The sequence below is a fragment of the Thamnophis elegans genome, chromosome Z (assembly GCF_009769535.1).
Source record: "Thamnophis elegans isolate rThaEle1 chromosome Z, rThaEle1.pri, whole genome shotgun sequence".
In the NCBI taxonomy this organism is placed as follows: Eukaryota; Metazoa; Chordata; class Lepidosauria; order Squamata; family Colubridae; genus Thamnophis; species Thamnophis elegans.
The window spans coordinates 103,428,629-103,444,410 of NC_045558.1; the positions used below are offsets into that span (position 1 = coordinate 103,428,629).

General features: G+C 37.6%; 1 protein-coding gene across 1 annotated transcript in view; it reads left to right on the forward strand.

Annotated features, from left to right (window-relative positions):
• NGFR (nerve growth factor receptor) overlaps nt 1–14,599 on the forward strand; it is a 51,429-nt gene extending 36,830 nt beyond the window's left edge. Inside the window, exons 3-5 of the mRNA XM_032234809.1 lie at nt 4,576–4,795; nt 6,660–6,820; nt 11,116–14,599. Of these exons, the coding sequence (XP_032090700.1) occupies nt 4,576–4,795; nt 6,660–6,820; nt 11,116–11,417 (683 nt within the window). The 3' untranslated portion in view covers nt 11,418–14,599. The remainder of the gene's footprint in view (nt 1–4,575; nt 4,796–6,659; nt 6,821–11,115) is intronic.
• Nucleotides 14,600–15,782: the final 1,183 nt, after the last annotated feature.

Genomic DNA, 15,782 nt, shown 5'->3' on the forward strand with positions numbered 1-15,782 from the left:
GCGCACTGCCACCTCTGCACATATGCACGACCTTCTGTGCATGCGCAGATTATCAAAAACGGGGTGTGATGAGGTCTGGCCGAATCCTTCTGTTGCCATTGCTACCAGTTTGCCCAAACCAAATAGAACCGACTGAATTGCCCCAGTAGTTTCCCAGTTTAGATATCATAGGATACTCAGGCAACATTAAGTACTGTTCTTTGTGAAATTGATTGTAAAGAGAGGCCCACAAGACTGGACAGTTTCTTCTAGGTTGTTTATAAGGAGGATTCTGTAGAAAGGACCTCCTCAAAATATATTGAGCTTAGCATTCAGAACAGTTTTACAAAGTACTTGAAATTTCTTTTTTTCATTCCTATGTTATTACTTTGGTTCTTCTTTTTTGTGAGCTAGCAAGGGAAGCACTCTTGTTTATTTCTTTTTCCTTTTTAGATTTTTATAAATCCTGCCTTTATTATTTTTATCAATAACTCAGGGTAGCAAACGTACGTGATACTCCTTTCTCCTCTTTTCCCATGCTACAACAACTCTATTAAGTGAATTGGGCTGAGAGGGAATGACTGGCCCAAAGTCACCTAGCAGCTTTCATGCTTAAGGTGGGACTAGAATTCACAGCCTCCTGGCTTGTAGCCTAGTTTCTTAATTACTAGAACAAACTGGCTCTCTTTGAACTAGGATTGTTACAACAGAGCGAGCACTATGTTATTAATTTGACTTTCCATAGAAATCATGCTCTCACAAGGTTTGATGATGGAGATTTGTTTATTTGTTTGTTTGGTTAATTAGTTAGTTAGTATATAGCAATAAAAGTGGAGGAATTTATAAAAATAACTGGAATAGCATCTTTGGTCATATGTAGCCAAGCAGGACAGAATTGTAGAAAATTGGAGCAAAGAACTTCCAAAGATACCACAATCAAGTCAGTGGCACCAAATGTAACTTTCAAATAAAAAATGGACATTCTTTACCTTTTTAGAGAAGAGAACAAAATGCTAATTTCTAGCCAGTGGATAGAAAGAATTACCTTTCTATCCATTGGCTGGAATGGATTACCTTTCTATCCATTGGCTGGAACATTAGTTTTCTGAAGATGAGTCAGGAATCAGTATTGCTCTGACGTCAGCTGTTTCCAAGGGGAGAAAAATTGTGCAGGCTGCAGGGCAAAAGGTTCAACCGTTCCCTCAGGCATAGCCAAATTTCATAAAAGCCACTCAAGGAAAAGGAGCGGCAGCCTACAGTTGAATAAGAAACTCTTCTCTCTGTGTGGCAATTGGGTTTCTTCTTTGGAATGAAACAATCAAAAGGCAGAGCTTGCTCCACCCAGACACCCACATAATGTTAAGTGGACAAAAGGTGCCAGAAAGGATATTTCTTATGGAACAAGTTTTTTTCTTTTCCAAAACCTCCATCACATTTAGAGCTACTATAGCAGAGTTTCTCCATTTTGGCAACTTTAAGATAGGTGGACTTTGGCTCAGAATTCCCAGCCATGAAAGTCGCCATGGTTGAGAAACCCTATGTTACAGATTATCTTGAAAAGAAGGAACACATTTCTCAAGATATTGTGTGGGATTTCTGACTTTCTAAGGACCACCTATCTTGTTTTGAATCTGATTTACCAGCAAGGTTTCCACAGGGACTAAGATCAGAAATGTTGAGAAAGAGTTTTCTGCTTCCTCCAGAGCTATGATTGCTTACCTTTCTCTTTAAAAAAAAACAAGCACATCTTGACCTTTAAAATTGCTCCTGTATTTTATTGGTGTAATGGTTTTTGAATAGTTTCACTCTGTGATTTGATTGCTATCTTATTTTAATTTGTTTTGGTTCTGAACAGGAAAAATGATATATATGTATATTTTGTTAGCAAAATGATTTATTACTGTAGGGGAAGGGGAAGTGATCTGTTCAGGATTGTTCAAATATCCCTAATGTGGCAGTCTGCATTTATTGCAGATTAGCTTAAATGGCAGGACATCAAGTTACTTAAGGCAATAAAGCAAACTGTGTAGCAAAATGAGAATCCTTCACATCTGCCACTTCTGCCTGCCTTCTGAAAGGGTGTCACATCTCTGACCTTCTCATCTGTTTGTTGCAAGAATTATGGTGTGATGAGAATTTCTGTGTATTCACATCTGCTTCGTATCTTAAATCCTTAGTTAATTGTGATTCATTTCTAAACTTCCCAATTGCCACAATTTCTCATTCTCTTTTTACTAAGTTATTCCTGGTTTTCTTGGCAGCAATTAATCCAAGATTTGCGATGACAACCAAAGTCCCGATGGATCCCAGTGATACCAGTGATAGAAATGCAGACGCAAATACAGATGTAATCGTAGGTATGGAACACGGTACCTTGTTTTTCTTTTCTTACACAGCTGAAATAGTTCTTCATTTGCTCAATTGATCTAACTCTCATGAGGACTTTACTTGACTTCATGAAATAAATAAAACCACAAACTAAAACAACATTTTGGAACCACTCATGGAGTTATTGTTCCAAAATTTTTCTGGAGAGAAGCCATAGATGTAAATTTACCAATAAAGATCAGATTTAGATTTATCACTTTATGGTGACTTCTTTCCTATCTTTAGTATTTCCAACTGGTAGTCATAGGAAGGAAGTGTTTAAGCTCACTGGTACTAGCAGGTTTCACAGACCTCAAGAGTTCTACCTTATGTTACTTAACAGAGCCCTCCCCTATTGTATTGTCAAGTTGTTGCCTTGACCACTACTGTAGTAGGCTTCTGATCCAATTATAAAAGTGCTGGTTATTACATTTAATAGATGTAACACAGGGACATATCAGGCAACATCTTGTCACTCTTGAATCTGCCTGTCTGGTCCTTACATCATGAGCGGATCATTGAGAGTTCCCTTCCTCAAGAGGTAGATAAATCTTGGGACAGGTGGCAAACCTTCTTGGTAGTGGCTTGCATTTTTGAATCTCACTTTTCCTGAAGTTACATATGATCCCTACTGTTCTTATATTTCATAAGCAAGTAAAACCAACCCATCTTCCAAAAACCTTTGGCCCCGGTTGACTGTGGGTATCTACCATAGGAACTTTACTGACTTAATGATTACATTGTCTTGATGTTTTCTTTTCTTTCATTTTTGATTCTATTATCAGTGGTTCATTCTGCAGAGTCCCTCCAGATTGGAGCAGCTATAAGCCTTGTTAAATAAACAAGCAAAATCCTTTTGAGGGAATTACATTGTTTCAGCAAAGATGGGGTGGGAACTTTTGATCATGTTCACACTCGCTTAATTACTGAAATGTTAATTAAGTGATACATTCCTAATTGTCTCACAGTTTTTCACTCTCTTTTGTTAAGTTCTTCCTCCTTGTTTCCTTGGCAGCAACTAATCCACAATTTGCAGTGGCAACGAAGACCCCGATGGATTCCAATACCAGTGATGCAGAACCAAATGCATACATAGATATAGAGCATGGTATCTTGTCTTTTCCTTACACTGCTGAAACAGTTCCTAATTTCCTTAGTTGGTCTCACTCCAACAAAGATCCTACTGAAACCCTTGACTGCATACAATAGTTAAGACCACAGATTATAACAACATTTCTGAGCCCTGTGGGGATTATTATTCCTAAGCATTTTGGAAGAAAGCCATATAAGTGAAAAGTATAACTAACCGTTATAGTTTTATTTGCAGCTAATATGGTATGATGTGATTGCAAGTACTAACAGAATCAGTGATCTCACTTGGAGCCAAAAAGAGAACTTCCTTTAATTCCCAGTATAGAAATGTTCCTCCAGCTTTATTTCATTCTAGAATTTTAGAATGCTTGCGATAAATATGGATATATTCTATTTGCCTTCCCACCAGGATGTAAGAGTGTTTAAGAAATTTTGACATGAATTAGATCACTAACTATTTGCAACTATATTAGTAAAAAAAAACCAACCATTTGTATATTTCTATTTCATAAAAAAGGGTGTTTAAGCCCCAAGGGAATTTTACATTTCCAGAAAGCCAAACACTTTGATGCATGAACTGCCCTGGTGATAAAATCAATCAACAAATGATTTTTCAACTTTAACTCAAAGATGGGGAATGTGGAGTGACCTAATTATCCAGCATTATTCCAGAGTGATTGAAACTACATTCCAATACCTACTTACTAGTGATTAAACCTCGTAAAACCCAAAGGACTTTCTTATTAGGAGACATTATATGAATGCACGATCTAATAAATATTTGCATATTGTTACACAAAGCTCTGATTTTCTAGAGAGACCTGAATCTGTGTTGCTGTTGTGGTGGTTTAGATCATTATCCACCACCCAAATTCAGGAGCTTAGGTAGTAAACATTTCCTTCTCTCTCTTTTCTCTACCACAAACCTGTGTGATAGGCTGGATAGGAAAAGGTCCAAAGTGTAAACTTGAATCTGAGATTTGAATCTGGATTCCCCAGCACTAGCCAACATCTGAACTATTGGCTTTTGGATCATTAATATTATATGTACAACAAAGGGATACAGATTAATCTAAATGCAGCCTCATTTTTGCATATCGTTTCCACAATTATTCTTCTGTTTTTTTACCTTTCCAGATTTTTACCCAGGGACTCCCAAAAGTCCCTTTCCTGTTACAAATTTTTCAGAGACTCTGGATATTTCGGAGACCACTGTAATGAGCACCACAATGACCACTGTTATGGGCAGCTCCCAGCCTGTCATTAGAAGTGGGACAGCTGATAACCTCATCCCTGTCTACTGCTCCATTTTGGCAGCTGTGGTGGTGGGTCTGGTGGCATATATTGCCTTCAAGAGGTAAGTAGCAGAGACGGTCCACAAGACTAGTGTGCAGGAGAAATGTTGTGATGGACGAGCAGTGACAGGCAGTGTCTAAAATTGATCTCGCTCACTGACTAGATGTCCTTCAGTTGTTTAAACTACTTCCTGTACCTGTTCTAAGGATGCAATTTTGGTTGACCATAGTGAAACAAATTCATGACTAGCACATTTTGCAGTTAAAACTATAAACTCCAGCATTACCAATGACAATATGATGATTTGCATCCAATTCTCATTTTCCTTTCAAGAAAATAGTGTGTAAAATGTCATATCATTGACTATACTTGAACAGTCCTCTAGAACCTAAATACTGTTGCCTTCCTGCAACCCCACATAATTTGCAAGCAGGGGAGGCTAAGAGGCAAAGGAGAAAAAGGTAGCAGTGGAAGAGGAAGCCACTTTGTGAGTATGTGCTTACAACAGATGCACATTTTTCATACAGTACTTCAAGCATATTTGACCTTTAAATATAATTCCAGGGACACTCAAGAAAGTAGATGGGGATAGGATGCAATTAATTTGATTTATTTTCATGTGATGATTATTTTTCATATTTTAATAATTTCTAATAAGAATCTTTTGGTGAAGTTCAGGGGCCATGTCTCTGGCGTGCACTAGAGAAGAATGGAACCATTCTTTGTTCCCATCCTCCTTCTACCCGTATTTTACATCCTTCCCTTAAGCGATAGACATCTTTATAAAGACAAATGGATATACTTCAATCATTTCAGAACTGGCCACATGCAATTATCCTTGAATGGCAAGGATGAATATCCTCTAGAAATAACTATTCAGGGTTGAAATTTGTAAGTAGTTGTTATTAGAAATTAGATCCTTTTCAGTGCCAATCCAGAAACAATCTCCTTTGAGATTGCCAATTTTTAAGTGGCTACTCTACACATATGGCCATAAAAGAATGGGAAGATGATAATGATTATATCCATGCTATGAATCCCTGGCTGACTCCTATAGCTCAAGTGATTGATAAAGGCATAGAAGCAAGCCAAACGTAAGTTGGTTTGTTGTTTTTTTCCTATGATTGATAGGCATTACTCATTTTTTGCATGAATGCTGATTTCTATTATAAGATAAAATCTATTATTTTATATCTCAAACTTCTATCTATCTATCTATCTATCTATCTATCTATCTATCTATCTATCTATCTATCTATCTATCTATCTATCTATCTATGAGAAATACCACTGATGCATCATCATGACATCTCCAGTACTGTAAAGCCTATAAACTTGAAATTTGGCACGTATGTTCCTTTTGGCTTCTAGGTGCTTGCTAAGAAAGGATTTTTTGAAATGACCATCAGATCATCAGTATTCCTTATTCAGTATTATATTAACACACGTTGATGCTAAAGAGTCAGGTATTCTACTCCCCCTATCCCTCACTCGACCAGGCATGGGCATGGCCAGCTCATGACTCATCTGGCTTGCAGGCCTTACGTATCAATTTATCAAGCCCGATCACATAGTTTTATAGCGAAGCACGGGTTGTCCCTATCCTAGCCATAAACAAATGCTTTTCCTTCTGTATGAAGAAAGAGAGCTAACCCTACAAATTCACAATCTGTGTTGGCAATTGCAGTGACTTTCAGAAGCCAGTATAATTGAAAGCACTGGATTATCTTGATTGGCAAATTAATTCGTACAGTGAGAGTTCTGTCTGGACAAGCCTTGAAAAGATAGCATTCACCACGCCCCAGACGTCATGAAAGGAAAGAAAGAAATTAATTCTTGGTGGGACTGCCAATTTTGTAGTGTACTGTGGGTCAGAAGAAAGAACAGGTATCCTTGGCTGAACTCTCAAACATTTTCACCTCTAGGTGGAACAGCTGCAAACAGAACAAACAAGGTGCCAACAACCGTCCTGTCAACCAGACACCTTCCCCAGAAGGAGAGAAACTTCATAGTGACAGCGGCATCTCGGTTGATAGTCAAAGCCTCCACGATCAACAGCCACCAACACAAACAGCATCTCTACAAGGCAAGAGGAGGGGTCAAGCTGAAGCTGGGAGGGGAAGAAACCAAAGAGCAGGCATGCAATTCAGAAAGACAGGAAACGATACCAAAAGATACTATAGCCCTGGCAGACACCAAGAGGACAGTTAATCCAAGAACCATCTACTTTCTAGATCACATCCCTCTTGTTGCTTGTCCTGTAAATCAACCACTGAAATCCCAACTATGGTTTGCCCTGGGCAGATAGCAAGTATACACAGGTTTTTGTTGATGCAACTGTAACTAGCAAACCAAGTAAAATTACAATGGGGAAATAAGCAAGGTGGGGCAAATAGCTTATTCCTCTGCCTCCACATTTCACATTTTTTCCAGAAATATCAGATTTAGTGTTTTTCCCTTTCACTTCTGTCAAATTAAATTTATTACTGTGGAAATTCTATGTTTTTATTTGTACTAAAATTTGTATGCATTGTGGTACACATTGCTCTAAACTTTTTTTGTTATCTACTTTACTTACATACACTGTTTTCACAAATAATTATCTAATATAGTAGACAATTAGTAATATATATTTTTAGTATATAATTCATGAATATATATTTGGGTTAGACTTTTCTCTAATATATAATATCTCTTTTAAGAGATATTGTTGGTGAGCCGCAGTGCAGATTTGAAAATTGGGGGTGGGATCTTAGTTTGATCTATGTTTTATTTAAAAATGCAAAATATGGTCAAGTTGCTGTCAAAGATAAAGTTAAACATAGTCTTCTCCCATTCCTGGGAAGAAGGCTGGTCTTCACTATTTTACAGGTGCCAATACTAATCGAAAGTGTGGAAAATTATTAGTTTCTCAAGAAATGCTATAGAACAGTGTTTACTTAATATTGAATTTAGGTTCAGATTTCAGTTCTAGGATATAGTTTGGAAAATCCATTGTTGTTGTTTTAGTGATTTCAAATCAGCGTTGATTCCTGGAAACTGCTGGGACAAGTTCTCGCAGTCTTTTTGGAAGTTTTTCAGATGTTTTGCCATTGGTTCCTTCCTAGAATTGAGAAAGAATGACTGACCCACCGTCACCCAACTGGCTTTATGCCTAAGGTAGGACTAGAACTCATGGTCTTCCAGGTTCTGTCCTGATGCCTTAACCACTACACCAAACTGGGGCTCTTGCTACTTTTCTACCATGCTTCAAATTATTTATGCTAGAAGGTTAAGTCCAGATGAAATACAAATATTTGCAGAGGAAAAACAACAGCTCTCAAAACTATACTTTTTTGCTTCCTATACTAAAAGTTGAGATCAATTTTCACTCTAGATGGATGAATTTATGTGCAATTGGCATGAAAGCTAGTTTACTTCTATTAGGCAAATAGATATGGTCATTAAAACCATATTTTGCCTAGTAACTGGGAGACATTTTTGTACCTAAGAACATAAAATTAAATTATTTTTCCAAAAATTATATCAACTCTCACTCTTACTTCACCATGTAGATTATTTTGGGTTAAATTTAATTTTTTTTAAAAGATCAATCCAAGGATTTCACTTCAGGTTTAGGATTAGGGGCATAACCCATTGAGATCATACTTAAAAACACGCACAATTTAGGAAAAATAAGGAATTTGTTAAATATACAGCAGGAAGCCTTGTGGTGCAGTACTTAGAATGCAGTACTGCAGGCAAACTCAGTCCATAGCTTGAAGTTCGATCATGACCAGCTCAAGGGTGATTCAGCCTTCCATCTTCCGAGGTCAGTAAAATGAGGACCCAGACTGTTGGTGGCAATATGTTATCACTGTAAAGCTCTCAGAGAGTGCTATAAAGCACTGTGAAGTGGTATATATAGTAAGTCTAGATCAGTATTTCTCAACCTTGGCAACTTGAAGATGTCCGGACTTCAACTCCTACAATTCCCCAGCCAGCGAATGCTGGCTGGAGAATTCTAGGAGTTGAAGTCCAGACATCTTCAAGTTGCCAAGGTTGAGAAACACTGGTCTAGATGCTATTGCTAGTGCAATTGCTATACAAGATTTTCAATAACTCATAGCAGATGAGAAAGAATCATTTTAGATTCTGAATGGTGCTGTTTTATCAAATTATATTGCCTACCATTGCAACTCTGCCACCCACTAGTTATGACTCACTCTATGAGCCCATTTCTTCCTCAAAAGATTTTACCAGGTTGATATCAACCTATGGCATGAGGTTTACATTTGAGAGAGTGGGCATTTGTTGCTTTTTGATACTTAGATCTTCTGCTGTTCCACTTCACAATTTCTACCTCTGTGCTCTTTGCAAACAAATAATTAGTGAATAGTATTTCTTGTAATGATAAACACTAGTTAATTTAGTCATAATGTATGTCATAAATCATAACTAACAGTGTCATAAAACATAGTAAGCCATAAATTATAAATTACAGCGTCTGAGTACATGGGTCATATTAAGCCAAAAAGAACTAACCACATTTTCCTTAAAACCAGTAAATGGAGCAAAGAGTAAATAAGAAAAGATACTCTTTTTCTATTTCGGGAAGTCCATGCCAACTGGACTGTTATGAATAAATGTTAATATGGAGAAGAAGGAAAAAGTCTCCCTCAACATCATATGCATGTGGAAGAGCAGTGCATTATCTCCCACTAACCTTGGTGTGTCTTTGGTTTGGTTTGGTTTGGTTTGAATGCCACTCCCACTCCTGGCAGTTTACAATAGTAACAAGCATAATAAAAACTGCATGAAGACTTGAATCGAACTGGGCTTAAAGGGCCTTTCAAAATTCTTCAACATATTCATGAATGGAAGAATTGGATAGACCATTTCTTTGACTTTCTCTAAGTGAACAAAGAACTCTCCTACAAAGGATAGGACTTCCATTCTGTGGAGACACAAACATCACTCCTGAAAAAGCCACATAAGAAGAATTTTGGCTTGAGGTTGGTTTGAGGTATCAGAAGCCAAGGAGGTTGGAGAAACGCAGCCCTCTGTCACTTCTTAACTAAGGAAGCTCAAGAAGGCCACAATCTTTTCTTCTTTGAGCTTCCTCTGCCTGATTCTGGGTTTTCACAGGCAACCCTGTCCTCTTTTTCTGCTCTCCACATGTTTAGCTGGGAGGCCTGAAGGTAAGTTGAACAAGGATTATTTTAAATGTCATAGCTCTCCATGCCATCTGGAGTCCCAGAACACACAGCAAGCTGCACTGTATTCCACAGAAGCTAAATGCTTGGTGCTTAGTAAGAGCTGTATGGAAAGGGTGAACGAGTAGTCTTGTCCTTTACTCGTTTGTAAGCCCAACTGGTGCTCAGATGACAATTTCTCAAAATTTGGAGCCACCATTCTTTCTTTCTACAAATGCATTGGGATTGTACCAAATGGGAAATCCTGGAACTAAAATGAATATTTATACATTTTTAATTTGAGAGATGTTTAGAACGGAGTGGTTACAACATTAATTGTAATACAGACAAAGAAAAGAATATCAGGATATTAATGTTTATGTCTATGTGAAAATAATGGTGGTTATAATCTTACCTGGATTATTTATAATAATTCATATTCTGCCTTGCCCAGTGAAGTTCCTGAAATTATCCAGAAAAACCTTCATCCAAACCTTGAATATGATTTATCTTTGAAAGTATATTGATCTGTTTATATTTCTTATAAATCACAGAACACAAACATCAATAATTCCATGCTTTTCAAAATGTTCTAATGCTATTTTAAAAAAAGATACTATAATATGTGCTAAAAAGAATATTTCATCAAAGGAATTTTACATGAAATGCAAACCTAGATATTTTATTGTGAAATCCATCTACAACATTTTTGCGCCAATCTCTCTCTCTCTGTGTGTGTGTGTGTGAGAGAGAGAGAGAGAGAGAGAGAGAGGGAGGGAGGGAGGGAGGGAGGGAGAGAGATTATACAGAAATAGGATGGAATAAATTCACATGACAAATAGAGTTTGAGTCTCCATAGTAAATGATTATCTATGGCTCTCATAATAATAGCTGATAATTTCCCCTTTCCCTCCTGGGCTTTCCCCCTGGATCATGCACAATTGCTGAGGATTGTTGTGGACAGCTAAAGCCTTAATGGTGTAGGGTCTGCTTGGGTGGGGAATTGGACTAGATGACCAATTCTATTAATCTGTACCATCTGTATTCATTTTAAATTTGTCACATTGTTCTGGGGCTATGTGTGTGGCATTGCCACAATTGCTAAAACCAACTTTGGGAACATAGAACAGGTAAATGAGTGAGTGACTCGCATGCAGTTATGATCTTTTTTTTTAACCTTTATCTCAAACTCATTCCTCAATTTCAGGTCTTAAAGGAGATGGGAATCTTTACACTAGCCTGCCCCCTAACAAACGCGAGGAGGTTGAAAAGCTGTTGAACGGTTCCACAGAGGAGACATGGCGTCACCTGGCCGGAGAACTAGGCTACAAGGAAGATCACATAGACTCCTTTACACAAGAGGAATACCCCGTTCGTGCGCTGCTCTCTGATTGGTCCAGCAAGGACAGTTCCACCATGGATGCCCTTTATTCAGCCTTGCGCAAGATTCAAAGGGGGGACATTGTGGAAAGCCTTTACAGTGAATCCACTGCTAGCTCTCCAGTGTGAAGGAGGAAGAGGGGGCAGAGGTTAGCTCTCAGTTAGCTCCTCATTTCCCCTGCCCCACTGGTGCCTCTTGGAAGAAGAACATGTGAAGGAAAAATAGAGCTCATTCTTTCCGGGGACACTGGAACAATCCTGTAAGCACTGATTGTTATTTAGTTATTTTTCCCTCTCTGCCCTACCGTCCTGGTATTTTCGTCCAATAGTTCCTGCTAGTAACAGATAATAAGATGGTAAAAGCAAATGAAAGAAGGGAAAGGAAATGGATGTCTTGTTTATACTCTATATGCTCCTTAAAATCTCCTGGACCTATAGTGGACTGCTGATTCTGAACTGAGACAAGAATGAAGAAAGACATCCGTCCAAAGCGAATTGCTTGACTTCTCTTTCAGGTGCCTCTGACATTCATCCCATGTGCTTCTCTCATGATCCCATCGACATTAGTTCTCTTTCTTCTCTTGTACATCTTCTTTCCTTCAGCCACCAGTTTACCCTATTCAAGCACATCTGAAATCAGGAAGAAAAAAAAACCAAGGAGACCAGCCAGATATGCTACAGAGTGATGGATTCAAAGAAGGCAGAGAGAGCAGGAATGCTGGGCCTGAAACTAGGAGACATATGGTGTTTAGAGGACAAAGTGAACATTTGTTTTGAGGCAACCTCCTGGAGGGTCTCTGAGTGGGGAGAAAAGAAATGTGGACCAGGTTTCTAGCTATCAAAACTGACAATATGAAGATCAAAGTGAGAAGTTAAGGGATGGAACCCAAAGAGAAAATAACCACATTTCCATCCAAGTATTGGTGACCACATCAAGACTATATTTGATCCTACCCTTGTTTTCTTGCTCAGATTCATTCTTCCTAGCTAATAAGGATTTTTTTTTAAAAAAAACAACCTTTTCTCTTTTTCTCTTTTTGGGTCTGACTCAAACCAGTTTAAAGTCATATAAACCCTTGTTTAAAGGAGCCAGATAGTGGCCGCCTTGCGTCGCCATGTGCAAATGGGTGGCAATATAAATTTCCTAAATAAATAAAATAAGCCACACTGATGAGTGGACCTAATCAGAAGCAAACAAAGCAAGTGGTCAGACATATTCATTCATTTTCCAAGGTATGCTGCTTTGATGAAGCCACAACCTCTACGTTCTTCTTCAAACTGGTAAACCAATCACTGTGTGTTAAGAAGCTGTTATCTCTATTGCGTTATAAGGGGAAGCAAGCAAAAAAAAATCCCTTAGTGGCCTTACTGCACAAAGTAGGGAGCAATCTATATGAAAACATAGCTATTCTCAGAGGTAGAATTTTGTTGAATGTTATTCCTGTGTCAAGCCACTAAAGCAACCTGGTATTTTCTGTTTTCAAATATTAGAGGGATATGACAGTACTATGGGGATAACATGGTGGGGAAATTCTACAAGCTAACAAGAATCACCAAAAGCTCTTGGGCAAAAAAGAGAGAGAGAGAGAAAGAGAAAGAACTAGAACTGAACATTTCCCTCCCTCTGTTTGTATTACAAGATTAATGTTGCTTTCTTTTATTCTTATTTTGATGGTATTCATATAGACCGGATGAAAAGAAATGGTGGCATTTGAAAGCTGATAGGGTTTTAAACAGTTGACTGGGTTGTTCATGGGAATTTAGCTGCTCATCTTGTTTCTCTGATTTAAAACCATGGAGAAGAAATCTCTCCATCATATGTATGCACGCACACGTATATATAAATATATACTTAGAAAGTAATGGGAATACTTCCTGGGGAATGTTAGTTAGGAATGCTAATTAATTTCCTTTCTCAACCAAGAGATGATTAGGGAAGCTTGGCAGGCTGCACAAAGTGTTGCTATTCTGATCATTTTTCTGTCATCATACCAGTTTTAATGGTTTGCCTCATCAGAAAACTTTTATTTTAACCTTGACATTTTTGCTGTCAACAAAACTTAGTAGCAATTTTAAATAGGATAGTACAAACAGATTGAGAAAAGTTAATTACATTTTTGCTTTCTATTTAAAAACTTTTTACAGAACAACTAAAATCATGTCTTTATTCATAGAATGTTGCTATTACATAACAATGATAATAAAGCAACCAGAGGAAGAGCTAATAATATATCTTCTTAAATTGTTTAGAAGAAAAATATGGAGATACATGGACGTACTTGTGGCCTTGCTGATTTTGGGTCTAACTACTGGCCCACCTAGCTTAACATTCTTCTTTGATCTGGAAGCAATCTTCATTTATTCAGACATAAGCCTTTTTGTATCAATTCTGAAACCCAAGGTCCCTTTTTATGGCATGAAGGGCAAAATGCTTGTGAAGAATATCTCTTCTTGTAGAGATATGTGCCTTGTGTTCAGTGACTATACCAAAGAAGCAAAACAGTGCCAAATGGTTTTGCTTTTCTTGAACATGCAATTAAACAACTCTGCCTTTTAAGATCTACATTAAGCCTGCCATTTTTCTTTGGGGACAACCAAATCTATACAGATTAAGAGATACAGGCAAGATAGAAACCCCACAGGAATTTCGGATTATAGCGAACTATAGCAAAATTTAGCAGGTAAATTTTGGCACATGACACATATGATTTGGAGCTTTTCCTGCAAAAGAGAGAAAGCCCTTCTTCTAAATAATATTCCTTATTGTTCTGAAGACAGAGTAGGAACAAGAAAACCAATAAATATAAAAGACTGAATGATTAGTATTCCTGAATAATAAAACTATGAGGTATAAATTGTCATATTGTAACTGTGTTTTGCAACAGCTACATCTCTTCCCAAAATCATGTTACCAACTGCATAATCCTAGGAAAAGATGGGACTATTTTTTAAATGTCGCAGAGACATCCTATGTCAAAGCTTCTTTTTGGAATGAAATCAGAAATGTGGTACAGTTGTGTTAAATATCATAATCATGTGATTGATTTGCACTGTTAGTACTTGCATATGAAGACCCCCTCCTCATATATGACTAAGAAGGACACAGTGTCAGTGAATTACAGTGCCTTTGGAGTACAACTTTTTCTTTTAACCCAGGAAATTTTTATGGGCTGTTCTTATGTTAACAGCCCATAAAAAGAGAGGGAAATATGATATGGCAAAGAAAGGCAGAGCTTAGTTGAAATTTGGCCTATTTTACCTGGAGTAAAATAGAGTATATCTCTATAGCAGAGCCATGCTTAGTTGTAAAGATACAAGTATAGAAGAGAATAAAATGAGAAAATAACACTTTATTATAATTCATTGTGGCATATGTCTCCATTTTATTCACTGCATTGAGCACAGTAAATCTGTGGCTTTTCTTTGTGGGTTCAGATGCCAGACTATCCAAAAAGCTCGATAGTTCCTGCTAGTCTCCTGCTAGAAGATTGAAGGAGAATAATTGGTTATTTTCTCGGGGCTACTTAAAATGTGTATGGGAGAGTGTGTATATATGCAATACACACACTTCCAGGTTAGAATCCATGTTGGATTTACAGATTTGGTGGATCCAGGAAAACCCTCCTCCATTCCATTGGAGAAAGGAAGTTTCCAAAGTTGAACTTCTTCCTTGAAAATTAGAACTTTTTCTCTAAAAAAGTTGGTTGAATGACAATTTATAGTTCAAACCATTTTATGTCTTCATTTGTTTATGTGGGGGTTTTATATCTTATCCCAAAATACTGAATAAATATTTCTCTTGACAGAAGCATTGGACTGGTTAGTAGGTTTCACTGTGGCTAGTTAGTAAGTTTCAATAAGATAGACTGGAGATCTACTCCCTTCACTTCTATGTTGGCAAGGGTGGGCGACTTAAAAGTGATTGGGAGGAGAAAAAGGTCACATCTGCAATGTAAATGTAAATGATTTTGTAACCGCTGCATGGCCATGTACATGTGTACTGCGCAAATATGAATAACCTTATGGATGTATTACAAAAATCAGATGAGGAAAGGGTACACTATATTAAGTATTCAGTTGAGCCCCCCCCCCCCCTGATGCAATTCGTGCATTTCAAGAGGTTTGAATTTCTCTGCCCTCATTCTTCCCTATTCCTTGAACCAAATTGACATCACAAAATATCCCCTAAATTTTGCAGCTCCTCCAAGTTTACTTTGCAATCAAAAAAGACAAACTGAGCAGATTTAGATAAACATACCTAATGGGCCTACAGCTGTTACAGACATTTTGGTACAGACACAGATGTTAGCTTTTAATGATAAATATCCTGGAGTCCATGGCTGATGTTAAACTGTTATATGTGTTTGAGTTCATTTCAACTAATTGATGAATTATAATTAGCAACTAATCAGTTTTGGTGATTAGTCAAGACTGCTGTGTGGCTAGATAGCAGCAAACCACTTTGAAGAGCAGCACCTTTGTTGAGTTATCATT